Source organism: Amaranthus tricolor, chromosome 1 (genome assembly GCF_026212465.1).
Source record: "Amaranthus tricolor cultivar Red isolate AtriRed21 chromosome 1, ASM2621246v1, whole genome shotgun sequence".
In the NCBI taxonomy this organism is placed as follows: domain Eukaryota; kingdom Viridiplantae; phylum Streptophyta; class Magnoliopsida; order Caryophyllales; family Amaranthaceae; genus Amaranthus; species Amaranthus tricolor.
Window position 1 is genome coordinate 13,447,419 of NC_080047.1, and position 16,304 is coordinate 13,463,722.

General features: G+C 31.7%; 2 protein-coding genes and 1 pseudogene across 2 annotated transcripts; 2 read left to right on the top strand and 1 right to left on the bottom strand.

Moving 5' to 3' along the window:
* The first annotated feature begins 450 nt into the window (after positions 1-450).
* On the top strand, positions 451-3,138 carry LOC130823221 (protein trichome birefringence-like 42). The gene is made up of 4 exons (XM_057687851.1): positions 451-919; positions 1,709-1,883; positions 1,982-2,166; positions 2,545-3,138. Exons 1-4 carry the CDS (start codon positions 483-485, stop codon positions 3,041-3,043), a joined length of 1,296 nt encoding a protein of 431 aa, XP_057543834.1. The 5' UTR covers positions 451-482; the 3' UTR covers positions 3,044-3,138.
* A 2,909-nt stretch (positions 3,139-6,047) lies between these two features.
* LOC130798474 (protein trichome birefringence-like 43) lies at positions 6,048-12,816 on the top strand (annotated as a pseudogene).
* LOC130815065 (F-box protein At3g07870-like) lies at positions 11,912-15,775 on the bottom strand. The gene has a single exon (XM_057681405.1). The coding sequence runs from the start codon at positions 15,624-15,626 to the stop codon at positions 14,337-14,339; it is 1,290 nt and encodes a 429-aa protein (XP_057537388.1). The 5' UTR covers positions 15,627-15,775; the 3' UTR covers positions 11,912-14,336.
* Positions 15,776-16,304: the final 529 nt, after the last annotated feature.

Below are 16,304 nucleotides of genomic sequence, written 5' to 3' on the forward strand. Positions count from 1 at the left end.
TACTGTTTAGCGATGCAATTTTTTAGGCATTGAAGATTCCCTTATTAGTAACAATCTAACTAGTATATATTATATACATTAATCTAATGAATACTTAAATCAAAATTATGGGGTTTGTTAAGCTCAAAATCAAGATAAATCAGCCACCATAATCTTGATTATCGAAGCAATATCTCTATACTCAGATCCAAATAATGATTCTGCAGTGAACTGTATTGCACTGATAGTGATAAACAAATCATGAACCAATCCACAAATGGTTATTTTTCTATTTCAACTACATCTTATTACAGCAATTATAGTAACTAGTTTATTATAAGCCACATGTATTAACAGCACAATATCATCATGTCTGTTATATTGTCTAGAATACTTAATAAACATATAATTAGTTGACTAACTATACCTAATTCTAACTATAACTATAAACTTGTGAGTCTTGGTGTACATAAGCTAGTTGTATTGCTTAAATTCCCATAGTTATGGAGTTGAAATCTTTGAAATCTTCCATGAATAATACTTGGAAACTCCTTGCACTTGGAACTTTGATATGGTGGGTGTTTTTTTTTCTCTTTTTCGATAGTTCGTCTAGTCACAATCTAAGTCTGGTATTTGCTAGAAACGCAATGCTTCAATTATCTCATTTCAAGGTATTAAATTCGTCTAAAAATATAGTGAAGCCTAGTGATGAGTACTCTTTAAGGTACAATATTAGTTCAAAAGTTGTACCGAAATATGAGGTAAAAAAGAAGTGTAATATGTTTGATGGTAGATGGGTTTATAAAGAGGACGAGAAGCCAAATTATGATTCAACTACGTGCCCTTTTCTTGAGGAGAAGATGAGTTGTAGGAAGAATGGAAGGATTGATTTGGATTACGAAAAATGGATTTGGGAGGCTACTGAGTGTGACATTCCAAGGTTAGTATAAATATTGTAATGGTAGATCATATCCTTGAGCTTTTAGGCTCTCTTTTATATACTCGGCCATTAATGTTAGTATAGGAGATAACTTCTAGTATTAGTTTTCATTCATAAACATATATAAACATGTTATTTTTCCTTACAGTTTAACATTAGCAACTACTGGCTGCCATTTTATGAAGTTATATACTGGTTGAGAACAATTTTTGTTTACATTTATAACCTTGTTAACTCATTTTCCTTGCTAAAATTCTTAGAATTTTAGTACTATTCACACTATTTATTACAAATAACCAAAAAGACTATTACGTACGGTATATTCGTATATGGAAGAAAATAGAGGGAAATAAAGGGGAGTGATAAAATGAAAGGGAAGAGATTTAAAGGGTAGGAATTTTGAGAGATTAGATGAATAAGTTTTTTTAAGGTCTAAATTTCTCCATAATTAAAAAGATTTTGAAGATAAACTGTCATTTCCCATCCCTTCCATCCTAAGCAAATAAAATTTATTTTTTTCATTTCTCCTTCCGTCCTTTCCCTTCTATCCTTTCCCTTCTATCCTTTTCTTTTCTACCAAAATTATTATCCAAACCAGAGAAATACAAAAATAGCACATCATTAATGTTTCCATTTTAGGACCATGTGTTCATAATACTTCTATGTTAAATCAATTCTATTAAAAATTTGTTTATATTTGATGAATTTTTTTATCTTAGTGTTCATAACATTTTTGATCATGCCTTGTAACTTTGTGTCATAATTATAACAATTTTATTTTGTTGATAGATTTAATGGTAAAGATATGATGGAAAGGCTTAGAAACAAGAGAATAATAATAGCAGGGGATTCGCTAAACAGAAATATGTGGGAGTCTCTTGCTTGTCTTCTTTATACATCAATCGATTCTTCTAGAGCTGAAGTTCAAGCTGAAAGCCCGGTTCATAAGGTCTTTAAAGCTAAGGTGCGGATATTTTATTTACTTAGCTTCTTTTATTCATCAATTTTCGTATTTAATTATTTTATATTTTATTTAGAGAATGAGTACTAAGTTTTTAATAGGACTATAACTTCACGGCTGAATTTTATTGGAGCCCATTTTTAATCGAATTCGATAGAAACCATAAAAGTGGCAAGAAAGTACTTGTCCTCGACAAAGTTTCACCCAACTCCGAACATTGGAAAGGTGCTGATATCATGGTTTTCAACTCGGGACATTGGTGGGTCCATACTGGGAAATTCAAAGCGTAAGTACCTCTATCAATCATTTTTGTGATCGATTATAAAATTTAGAATAATTTGTGAATTACAACTTTAAAGTTTATATTTTTTGTAAATTATAGTCTTAATATTTATTTTTTACGAATTACAGTCATCAAAGTATCAAATTCTGCAGCGTTCTAATCAAATCACATAATTTAAATGGTCGGATTTTTAAGTTAAGTGGTCGTAATTTTGTGATTTGGTATGAACGGTGTAGACTTTGATACTTTTGTGGCCGTAATTCGAAGAAAAAAAAAAAACTTGAGGCTGTAATTTTAAAAAGTCCTAAATTTCAAAGTTGTAATTCGCAAATTAATCTATCAAGACATGCAAATGTTATTATATATATTTACACATAATAGGTGGGATTTGTTCCAATATGGTAAAGAGCTAACAAAAGAAATGGAAATAGAGATAGCATACAAACGAGCCATGAAGACATGGGGAAAATGGATCAAAAATAACGTAGATCCAAAGAAAACAAGTATTTATTTCAGGAGTATTTCGGCAGAACATACGATGAAGAAATATGATCAATGGTGCTACAATGTAACACAACCTATGACAAATAAACCATATGTATCGGTCTACCCTAATTCCTTAGTAAATATTATTGTGAGCTTGGTTGAAGGGATGAGTAAATCACTACAAGCCAAATACTTGAACATTACAAAGCTATCTGAAATAAGAATCGATGCACATCCATCCATTTTTCGGAGTAAAGATTGGAAAATGTTTGAAGATAATGTTGCTGGTTATACTGATTGTAGTCATTGGTGTCTGCCTGGATTGCCAGATACTTGGAATCGATTGTTGTATGCTTCTGTTATTTTCGATACTTCTAATCAGAGGACAAGCTAGATGTTCATAATTTTATTTTCTTCTCAATTCAATTTTGTCAAAAATGTTAAAGTTTTGTGCACCCATTGATACATATGAAGGATATTAGTGTGTTTTGATCAAGTGTAATTAATATATATTAACGGGACGAATTATGGAGATAAAATATATTTAATTATTTTAGGTGGTCATAGTGTTTTGCTAGAAACCGACTATGATCTGTATCTAATATGATTAGTTTACTACTATTATAATCTGGTCCTATGAGGTCACACAAGTAATTGATCAAATATATATTTACACCAAGTACACAAGATGCTCTTTGGATACTAAGTATGAGGAGTTATACATAGATTGATTATATGTTTAATTGTGAATTAAAACATCTACTTAATTATCATAAGTGTTACTTGAAAAGTGAAGAGTTACTAGTGGTTTAATTGTGTGTTTTAATTAGGAATTAAAACAAACATTATGTATCAACATTAAGACATGTAAAGGTTACATGTAATGAGTATATGAAGAGGTGATATATTGTGTATAAATAGATGCACTTTATCATCTTTTCTAAATACATTATCATTTCTAGTATTCTCTACACACTCTCATTCTCCACCTAAAAAGTAATGAGAAAAGGGGTTTTTCTTATTCCGCACTAGCATGCGTGGTGATCCATTCGATGCTTGTGGACCAACATTAGAGGAACGACATTTGTCGTTCTATTATCTCTTTTTGTTATATTTCATATCCGATTATATAACGTGGAATTCACGCATCAATGATATGATATTCTTCTATATTTGATAATTCATATTATGATATGCATGCGATTCTGTTTAAATGTTAAGAAATAGTTTCTTACAATCATGCTCTATGCATCTATTTTCCTACAACATACATTACATATATATCACTGTGTATACGTACATAACATCGAATAAGGGTGTGTAATAACAGTGGCGTACCTAGGATTTGAGGAATGGGGTGACACAACTTAGTTAAATATATTTTTTAACATGTTTAAAATAAATTCTAAATACATAAACATCAAATAAGGGTGTGTAACATGAAATGGCTTAAATATGCTCTAACTAACCGTATTTTAGCACTAATTTAATTAAGCTAGCTAAATAATACAAAGTATATTAGTAACAAATGATGATAATTAAAACGGGAGTTGATTTCTGCACCGGTGATTCAACCATGTTGGAATTTGCCCCTTATGTTGATGTGCGATGCAGGCCATTATGTTGTAATAGCAGTATTGGGATCGTACGGGATGGCAAGTTACATGCCATTTCTTATGACAACTAGACATCCAATGAAGCCAAGTTGAGCTATGCCACAACTAAGGATGGTCATGAGAAATGGCAAACTTAGGACTCCAAATCAGATAGTACCAACACATTAAAGCAAATAAATAAATTAATATAAAATTTGGTAGAATTTATTTATAAAATAAAAAACCCAAGAAAATTCATTAGTCTAAATTGACCTATACAAGCAAAATATTGCAATAATAATGCGAGAACATTACCACAATAATACAAAAAAAAACATGATAAATGTCATCCACACCTCACCATGTTATCAAAAAAACGCATTTAAATACTCAAAATGTTCCCACGAAATCAAAGTATAATACAATATTCTCTTCTAACAATGTGTTTGTGGTTTACCTATAAATTGAACAACTTTTTTCTTTTACCAAGGTCTTGTGCGTGGAAGATTGAGAACATCTTAATCTCTTTACATTCTTAGGGGATGCAGTTTTAGTTTGTGCTCTTCATTGGAATAGTTGAAGAAGAAATGACATTATACGATTGTACTAGACTTTATTAAACTGAAAGTAAAATTAGATTGGAAAAATTCTCCCACTACTCATATGCTTGGCAAATAAACTAGCAATACTAATTTCTTTCACTCTCTTCATCTAGGTTTAGGGTCTCAAATCCAGGCACAGTCAAAATTCTCTTTTCGGTCCCTTTTTTAATTTTAAATTGATCTATAATAACGTTAAAGTGATCACCTACAATTCAAATTGATCATATTTTATAATTTAAAAGTGATCACTTGTAAGCTAAAATGATCACTAATAATTTTAAATTGATTAATTTAAGAAATAAATTAATTGTAAAAAGTCTATTATTAGAAATATAAGTGAAGAAAGTGGGGAATTATAAATGTTGACTCAAAAGTAAACGGTATCCATAGTTCGTATATTTATGTAAACTTTGGGCATTTAAAAAGTGGGCGTCAAATAAACTGGAAGTAAAAGCACTGAATTAATGAATTGTAAGTGTTTGTAGATTTGATTAGGTATTTAAACAGCTAAGTTAACGTACAACTTGACGTAAAATAATTAGTTACCTACCACATGAACTCGCATATGCACGTCTCGTCATTAATTTACTATATGCTTACCCACTTCACCAAAAAATTCTACGTGCTATTGTTTCGTTTTGCTTAATTTGCTACATAATATTTAGAAAAAATTTATATAATAATTTCAATTTTTTAGCTTTTTCACATGGTTCATAAACTTTTTTTTTTAATTCGTGTTATACTCTTAAGATTTTAACTTTTCCACTTAATAGGTAAAATGTAAAGTTTTTATTATATTTATGTTATTATTAACCATCATGACGACCTTTTTTCATAAAAAAAAAAGAAGTTAAAATCACCCTTATGGGCATATTTTTCGAAAATTTATTCGAAATAAGTACTTAATTTAACAAAGAACTTAACCTTTTATCTACTGCATGGAAAAGTTGAAAGTTCGGGGCCACCATGCGGATTAAAATAAAATTTGTCTATCAAGTGAAAAAGTTGAAAGCTCAAATTTACCTCGTAAAATATCGCTAATATTTAAAAAAAAAAAAAAAAAAAAAAAAAAAAAAAAAAAAAAAAAAAAACTCACTTTGATTTTCCTGTTATGTTGCAAATTTAATTAAAGTGACTTGAGTATTACCTAACGCCTTATATATTGCAAGAGGGTATTACTAAATAAAACCTACTTTAAATAATGGAACCCAAATATTCAATTTTTGACTCATGGAAATTCTTTTCACTTGGAACCTTTGCTGGGTTCCTTGTGTTTTACATCTATTGTGATTTTACTCAACAAAATGTAAGTTTATCCATTGCAAGAAATGGTATGATACAATTTGCATCACCTTTCAATTATTATAAGTTACAAAAAATATCAACTACCTCTATTTATAGTATTCATCCTTCGAATTTGAGTACTAATAGTGTTAAGAAGAAGTGTAATCTTTTCGATGGAAAATGAGTTTATAAGCCAGAGGAATCAAGTCCTCTTTATGATTCATTCAACTGTCCGTTTATCAAAGACAAGATGAATTGCCAAAATAATAGAAGACCGGATAATGACTATGAGAAGTGGATATGGGAAGCTTCAGATTGTGATATACCATTTTAAGTATATTTAACTTTACTACAAATTTAATATTTTTTAGAGGTTACGGGTTCGAATCTCAACAATCCCTTAGTTAAAGTAGACTATTTAGCGTCAGGTATAAGGAGATTATGTACTGCATTCACACTTGTAGCCCATAAGAGGCGTTGTTAGAGTATGTAACATATTTTGAGACTTTAACCATTATCTAAAATTTTTAATTGAATTGATTCTTTGACAGTGAAAAACAGTACAATTAGACGTTTCAAGACTTGAGTTTGCTCAATTAAGGGAAATTTTATAGTTATAGGCACTTAAAATCGACCACTGTCTTAAAATTAGAACAATACGTTTGAAATTAAGATTATTGAAAACAAATTGTGTTGGAATCAATCACTAGCTAATTAGCTTTAATAATTCTTGCAATAATAGATTAGGTTTTTTTGTATGATGTTGAATCTCATGACTTGGTTGTTAGGTATGTAGAACCAATCAACCAAGTGACCAACACCACATAAACATATATGTAATTCTAAAGTTTGCAATTTTCTAATATATGTAAAATTGGATAGTGGTTAACTTTTAAAATAAGTCGATATAATAAATTCTTTTAAATATTCCATTAATAAATTTGTGTCACAACATAATATTTTTATGAAGTCATTTTATATGTAATGTTTATGACTAGGTTTAATGGGAAAGACATGTTAAAAAGACTAAGCAACAAGAGGATGATCTTAGTAGGAGATTCGCTAAACCGAAATATGTGGCAGTCCTTTGCTTGCCTTCTTTTCACCTCTATTAATTCTACCCCAACTTCCAAACTCAATCAAACTACAAAATACACCACAACATGGAAAGCTGAGGTAAATTTATACTTCATATTTTCACAAATTTTTACTTCTTAAAACCACAATTCAAATCTAATTTATATTAATTTTAAAAAAAAGTGCTGCTAAAATCAAAGCACGCATATTAAGTGAAATGTGAAAAGTCACATAATATATTTAAGATTATAACAACATTTATTTGGGGTTATAATATAATACATTTGGTGCTATACCAACACATATTTGGGGTTATAACTTCAGATATATTATGTTATAACCCCAAATAAATTATGTTATAACCCTTAAATATATGTTAGTATAATACTAAATGTAATATGTTATAACCCCAAATAAATTTTGTGAACATTCCTTGTGGGAACAATTTTAAGGAACGGAGGGAAAATCATATATATATATATATATATATATATATATATATATATATATATATATATATATATATATATATATATATATATATTTGATGGTTTAATTATTTGTTCATTTTTTTCATTTTTCACTCATTTATTATTAGCATATTTTACTGATTTCAGAAATATAACTTCACTCTACGAGTTTTATTGGAGTCCTTTCCTAATAGAGCGCAATACAACACATGAAGGTGGCAAAAAAGTTCTAATGTTGGACAAGATTTCGTCAAATGCCGAGAAATGGAAAGGAGCGGATATCATGGTTTTCAATTCAGGCCATTGGTGGGATCAATGAGGAAGATTTAAAGCGTATGTATATACAAATGCAAATACAAACACCAACTACATGCATTATAGTATCTTTTAATTTCCACATAATCTTTTATGGTTACCATAACGTACATATATAATAATTAATAAAACATACAAATAAAATGGTAAGAGATTTAGTTTTTATTCTGAATAAATAAATTTTAGAGTCGTTTCAAGAATTTTTTTGTTTTCTACTACAATATTTTCACATAAATCATATTATAGTTAATTGCTTAATTTACTCGATAAATAACTAATTAAAAAAATAAATAATCAATAAATTTAATTTCACCGTATGAACAAAGATTCAATCATTAATGATAATTTTGCTATCTTTTGGGGTTTTGATGGAGGAGAAGCTTGCACTTTGTCCAATTCTTATTTCTTATATACTTCTATTATTTTATGATTTTAGGTGCACATGTATCTGATATCCCCAACGTACTTCCACTGCTTTCTAATTTTAGATTGGCCTTCTCTATAGAGTTTCCCAATTAATACTTGTTGGAAGACTCCCAATAATATTTAATTGCCTAGTCCACTCTTTTTCACACAAATTACAGCACAAGACATGTTTGGTCAATTTAAATTATGATAAATTGAATCATTTAACTTAGAGAAAATTATAATAAACTACCTATTCTATAATTCTATTTGCAAAAAACTACCTTATCTAAAATTTTTTACAAAAAACTACCTTATATAATACATTTCTTTGCAAAGACTACCTTATAACGGTTTTTAACGTTTGACCGTCTAAATTAACGGTTGACTATCACGTGATAGTCACGTGAGCTTATAATTCTTTCCTTCTTCTTCATTTCAGACTCTTCCAGGCATTTGCTTCCCCTTCTTCATTCGAAAAAATCAGTCCTCTAACTTCTTGAATTCGCTCCCGTCTTCCTTGCGACATCTTCTTGCTGAAACTTCTAACCTTTAGAGGTATGTAGTACTACTCAATTATGGTTTTGTTCTTCATTGTTGTATTTTATTTTCTCTTTAAAACTGAATTCGTTTTACAAATCAGCTTCCTTTGGCTGCGGTTTTTCCTATTGAATTTCCTATTTTTTATCTTGTAATTTGTTAATTGATTGTTGTTGTGTGTGAATAATGTATTAGGGTTCCTAAAATTAGATAAATCAATAAGATGAAGAAATTGAAAATCTGAAAAAAAGCAAGTAGTTCGAAAAAGAAGCATTCTGAGTTGGCAACTGAGTTGGGCAATGTTAGGGTAGATGAGGTGGAGCTCGAAAGATCTGATGTGGCATATGAGGTTGTGGATGAGTTGGAAAGAGCAAATGTAGATGTTGATGTTGGGCAAATGGGACCACCAAACACATATACGAGTTATAAAGAATGTGTAAGTGCTAACCCTAGATCTAAAACAAATAACTCAGCTGCTATTTCTACCCTAAACCTTACACCAATTGAGAGAGGCTACATAGAGCAAGAACTTTCTGATTTTGAGGATAGCAGTGATGATGATTACAGTTGTGGTGATGAGGATGAATATGAGGATGATTCTGATTTGTTTGCAGAAAATGTAGTTTATGGTCTCGATGATGTGTTTATAGGTGATGATGAAATTAGGTTGATAGTAGATAAGGAGGTTGATGAAGAAAACAATAGAGACATATACTTTAATGATGATGAACTGGAGTCTGATGATGATGATTTGGGTGCATTGAATGTTGATGAGGAAGGTATAGGCAGCTATCCTACATTCAATCCTGAGGTTGATTTTAAGGGTAAGATCAATTTGTCTACTTCATGTAAGAAGCCTGTAACTGTTGTTCGAGAATTCAAGCAACGGAGATGTGGTAATTGTGGTGACTTAGGTCACTACAAAAAAGGATGCAAGAATCCAGCCAAACCACAACCAACAAAGATGAAGTCAAAGGGTGGAAGGCCTAAAATGGGAACTTCTTGTACTCAACAGTCCACACCAAATGATGTTCCTTGCTCCAATGGTCAACAATAAACGCAAAGTGCAACAGCAGCATCTACTTCATGTATAATGGATCAACAAAGTCAAATATAGAGCTGTATAAGTAAATTGAAGTTGAATGTAATGTGTTGAATTAATGTAAGACATATACTGTATACCGTGAATGTACTGAGAATGTACTGTGTTGAACTACATGTAAGCAAATCAGTATATGAACTGAGAATGTACTTTGTTTCATTGACTTACTATCTTGAATTAAGTAAATTTGTTAATTGCAGTAACCTCACTGTGTTTTGAGAAGTAGTCACTGTGTGCATCATTCTTCATATGGCTACTGAAAGTCTGATCTGTGATGATTTCAGTTACTGTGATGAACTGTGTTCATCTTGATTGTGTGCAACAGTAACTTATGCACAGTGAAGTATTTGCAGTTTATCAGTGCAGCATTGCATACACATGTGTTCTGAATGAGTAAGTTCATCAGTGTTTTGTACATGTGTTGTGCATTTTGTTGTGCAGCATGTAATTGCTGTATGTAAGCAAATTGCAGTATGTTGAATGTAATGTGTTCATTTAATGTAAGACATACATTAGTATAAGTATATGAACTAAGAGTGTACTCTGTTGTTTAAGATCAGTGTTGAGATGGTTACTGAACTTGATTAGTTCTGAGTATGTGCTGAAGTTGATTGGTTAAGTGCATTGTGTTGTGCAGCATGTATTTGGTTTATGTAAGCAAATGAACCATTTGTTTGAATCAGTGCTGAAATATGTAAGCAAATGTACATTGCTGGATAAGGTAGTATGTAAATTGCAGCAAATTTAGTCACTGTGAAGAATTCCGTTACTGTGATGAATTGTGTACATCTTCATTGTACGCAACAGTAACTTATGCAGCAGTAGTATTGAGTCAGTGCAGGAGCATTCTTGAAAAAGAAGGCTGAACTAGTGCTGAAACAAATCATTGCTTTGAAAACAAATCAGTGTTCCAGGCAGAAGGCAGACATAGCAAACACAACAAACACAACATACATTACATAAACAGATCAAATGGATATTACAGAGCAAACACAGCCATCTGATTTCCATACATAAACAGAAAGCAAACACAAGTGTATTTACAATACCTGCAAAGAAATTAAATGGAAAAAATAAAAACTTAATTCATTCATTCATCATGATCATGTTACAATACCCAAATCACTGTTACAATTATTCTTAAATAGGTCCTAAACTTCAATTACTAGCCTTGATTAATACAAGAAACACCAACAAAAAACAAAAGAAAAACCCTAATACAAAGCTTGTAATCTAATTTCCATGCTTCCTCTCATTCATCCATTTCTTTTTAATCCTTTTAATTTCTGAAATTGCTTGTTCCTTTTCATGTTCCAAGCAACAAATCCTTGATGTCAAAATCTTGATTTCGGTTGCTAATTGTCGCTTCTCCTCCACAAGTTTGTTAGTGACTTCTCTTTGCCAAACAGTCATTTCAGGTTCATCAACCCATTTAAACTTTTTGCATCCCCTCCAATTTGTATCAGAATCATAAAAAACGCAAGTCTTAAACCTTCTTCCTGGATTTTCCTTGGTCCATGAAACCCTCCTTGCAAAGGGAACTCCACACCCACATTTTTCAGGTATCGAATTTTGGGTTGAAGAAGAAGAAGACATTACTAATTACCTGGAAAAAATTGGGTTCTTTGAATGATTTAGGGATTGTAAATCAAGGGATTGAAAGAAAAAAGGGAGAAAGACCAATTACAGCAATAATTTAGGGTTTTTCGAATGAAGAAGGAGGAGCAAATGCATTGAAGATTCTGAAATGAAGAAGAAATAAAGGATTATAAGCTCACGTGACTATCACGTGATAGTCAACGGTTATTTTACACAGTCAAAACGCTAAAAACCGTTATAAGGTAGTTTTTTGCAAAGAAATGTATTATATAAGATAGTTTTTTGAAAAAAATTTTAGATAAGGTAGTTTTTTGCAAATAGAGGTATAGAATAGGTAGTTTATTATAATTTTCTCTTTAATTATTTAATTTCTAATTGAAATGGCTTGAATTGAGCACCCCTAGGCCCTAATGTCAATTCTTATGAAACAGATCTATATAATTATTTATTTTTCTAACTGATTATTATAAAATTATAGTTAATTATTTTAATGGTATAAGTAATCACTTTAAGACTCTACTTTAAGATTATAATTAATCATTTTAAATTTATAAGTGATCATTTTAATGTTATAAGTGATCAATTTGAGACTATATATGTACATTGAACCAGCCCAATAAAAATAATCTCACCAATAAGACTTTCTTATTTGAGAATTTTTCAATAACTAATAGTAATGCAATATTTGCAGATGGGATTGGTTCAATATGATGGAAAATTGAAAAAGGATATGCCTATAGAAGTGGCATTCAAACGAGGCTTAAAAACATGGGCAAAAATGGATCGAGACAAACGTTGATCCAAATAAAACAATACTGTTTTTCAGAAGCATTTCAGCTCCACACAAATTCATACAATATGATCAATGGTGTTACAATAAAACTCAACCTATCATGGATGATTCTTATATACCCGTCTTTCCCAGATCCATGGTTCATGTTATAGAGAGTGTGATAAAGGGAATGAACAAATCACAAATCAAATAAATGAACATAACCAAGTTATCTGAATCCAGAATTGATGCACATCCATCAATGTACAGGTTCAATGATTGGAACATGCATGCTGAAAAATATGGCAACAATTTGGTAAACTATGCTGATTGTACGCATTGGTGCCTTCTTGGTGTTCCCGATACGTAGAATAGATTGTTTGCTTTCATGTTTTCTGATAATTGATTGCCTAATAATGCTAGTTCTTAGTTGCATTTCATATCATCGTCGTCATATCCAGTGTATTCCGCTCATAAGAACTCCGGGAGGAAAGAAAGACGACAATCCAAACCCATAAAAGAAGATACGGCAAAAGAATCTCTCGGTTTGCGAAAAATCCTCACGAACTATGATCAGGTTCTTAGTTGCATTTCGTATATTTTGGATAAATGAAAAGGGTAGTGTTTTTACAACACATTTATATTTGTGTTTTTTGCTTTCTTAAACAAATAGGTATCAAAACCCAATGGTTTTATAAGCCTTTAAAGATAGTTGAAGATTCATGTGATTTCTCTACACTCTTACACAACTCTTGAAAAGAGCATTGGAGCAGGGTTGATCTTCGATAGGAACCTAACAATTTACACCAATGTTTAGGAACTTTTACGATCTTGATTCTTGGTACATCACAAGGTGTCATTACACCATTTTCGCCTAGCAAAAGTGTTGTATTTCTCACTAGAAGTGATGCATTTCACTCCAACACTCGGAACATTTCAGCTAAATATCACTATGTTAATGATACTACTTATGAAGGTTAAAACACGGTTAACAAGGTACATACTAAGCCTAATTATTCAGGGCTCATACACAGTGTAACCAATTTCTACCTCAATTCAAGTCAAACAATAACTCAAAAGATTGTGATTTTCCACTTAGGAAGTTATTATCCTTCCATAAGGTATTGAGGAGCATGAAGAAGTATATACGACATAGTTCACTTAGCTACGATTACCTCATCTCATTTTGCAAGTATTAAGGAGCATGCCCCGATACAAGGAGATCAATGTATCTCGTACCCAATCATTCCCGAGTCAATCTAGTTTGCGTTTCTGTTCCCGTTCCCGTTCCCGTTCCATGTTCCAAACCGAATGTCGTTCCAAGTAACAATGATCATGACTAAGATCCTACCTTCTGCTCAAAGAGCTTCTGTCCAGACTAGGGTCTATCGATAATACCTCCTAGATTAACGGGGATGTTAATATATGAAGATAAGAAGACAGAAAGTATTGACCGGAAGCAACACAACAAGCTAGCAATCAGCAGCAACAGAAGCTATGAAAAAGCCAAATAGCATCACAACAGTAAGGTAGATTAAAATTTCCAAGTTTCAAATACTAGGCATTAACAATCAGGACAGCAGGAATGATAAATTATACGGAACCCAATAAACCTCGAAATGAAAAACGTCAACAGGCAAAGATTGTCTAAAAGAGCAGCAGCACACCCAAAGAGGCTAGCTTGCTCCACCAATACATTCTCACTAACGCAAAATATCCATAACCAGAAGGCAAAAATAACATCAGAAGATATCTTACAACAGTCTGGACAATATACAGAACATGGAACAGTACACAAGAAAAGATTACATAGCAACCTTTAACTATTACATTCACACATTTAATTGCAAAATACACAATTTCTATTCAGATTCTAACATGTGGTGATAAAAGAGATCAAGCAAAAAAGGCATAATCATACCTAAATCACATTGCTCTTGCTCTACCACGTCCACGTCGACCTCTGCGACCAGAAGGACGTGCTATCTGATCCCTTTGATGCACTATAAGAGAAGGGAAAATTCCTTTTCGTGGCCCAATAAGAATTAGGTTTGCTACAAGGGTATCAACGTAGTCACAACACGGACGTATTTTGTTCAGATTACACATTTCTTTTTTCTTACGATCATAGGAAATCCAACCACCATAAGTTTTCACCACAACGTGATCATCCAAAATAGCCACATTCATGTCGTTCATGATCCCGCTGTCGAAATTAATGTTGAACAAGTTAACCCAAGAATTCTTCTCTCCATAACTCTTCATCACCCATAGGTTAAAAACAACTTTAACATGTACAACTCCAAGCACCTCTTTACCATCAAGAGGGACCATGACAACCCTTAATGTTTGATTTGTCACATCCACCACCTCCTTTGGCAACTCAATTTCACCAAAACTTTCATCTTCCAGGTTAAACGTCAAAATCAACCGATAAATCTCATCGCAACCATCACGATTCACACCAACATTACAAATCCAATGAATCACACCATTCAAATATAATCCTCTCCACCTAATAGTGGTAATATAGTGAGGAAAAGATTTCATTTCTAAGCTCTTCCACTCACCCTTATTAATGGAATACAATCCAACCCGAAAATTAGTACATATCAAATCACCAGTACCAGAATTCGAGTATGCAACCCGAATAATCATGTAATCATTCTTGTAATTATTCGAATACGAATAAAAGCCCAGCCCAAAAATTAACTTCGGAAACCCACCAGAGGTGAAACTCACATCACCAAGATCAGGAACAGAAACAGCTATGGCTTTAAAAATTGAAGGATTCCATAAAATCAAGGGGGAAATTCTGGGATTTGGAGAGTAAAAATCAAATAAACACAACAGCCCATTTAAAGAACTCACGAGAAAATGTTTTCTACTAAATGGACTCCTCATATAACCTGTCTCAAACATATTTGAAACGATTTTTCCATCGTAAATCTGGAAATGCGTAAAAACATTATCATGGCGAATATAAGTGCTATCTTTGAAAAGATATAAATTTTGGGCATTAAATTCTACATGAGTAGAAATGAATGCATTAGAGGTGAGGAGAGTAAACCATGACTTACAAACTAAAGAACAACGCACTAGCGATTTTATTGGCAGTCGCTTCAAAATTTCAATCAGAATGTCATCGGAAAAATTGTATTCCTCTTTAGATCGTCTTCGGGATTTTAATCTGCTAGAACAGCGCTGCATCATCATTATCTTTCTCTGAACAGGATTGAAAATTCGTAATAAAACCCTAATTTCAGAATGTTTGACACTATTTTGAGATTTTGGATAATTCAGAGTATTTGGACAATTAAAGTGAGAACCCAAATGGTTATTGCCTCATTGGTTAACTTTTTGAATTTTCGTGGAAAGTGTCAATTTTGCTTTATAACACAATACAAATATACTTCCTCCTACTCACCCATGTTCCCACACAACATGTCACACTCAGTAATAAATATTATAGAACGGAGGAAATATAGTTCCATTATCCTTGTTTATTTTGACACTATAGGTGTAAGGTGTTTGGTACGTCAAAATGAGAATTTAGGAATTAAAAATTTCTTGTTGGAAATTCTTAAAATATAATCTATGAGCTACTTTAGTGAGAGATCGTCTTTTGGTGAGATGAACATAAACAATGAGCTATATTCTCATAATATGCATTAGATGAGTTATTTAACCCACGCATAAGACACGTCTCTCAGTAAGACCATCCCTACAAACAATGACCTAAGTCGCTAGTTTTCATATGTTTAGTTGGATAACAAAGTCTATTCATAAATAGTTAGTACAATATATGTAGTGGTAATATTAATATTTAATTTACCAAAAATTATACTACTTCGGGTTTCTTTTTGTTTGTCTATTTTACTTTTTGCATAGTTT

Coding starts and splice junctions, on each gene's coding strand:
- LOC130823221 (XM_057687851.1), top strand. CDS start 483: ATGGAGTTGAAATCTTTGAAATCTTCCATGAATAATACTTGGAAACTC. Junction 920..1,708: donor ACTGAGTGTGACATTCCAAG/GTTAGTATAAAT, acceptor TTTTGTTGATAG/ATTTAATGGTAAAGATATGA. Junction 2,167..2,544: donor CATACTGGGAAATTCAAAGC/GTAAGTACCTCT, acceptor TACACATAATAG/GTGGGATTTGTTCCAATATG.
- LOC130815065 (XM_057681405.1), bottom strand. CDS start 15,626: ATGATGATGCAGCGCTGTTCTAGCAGATTAAAATCCCGAAGACGATCT.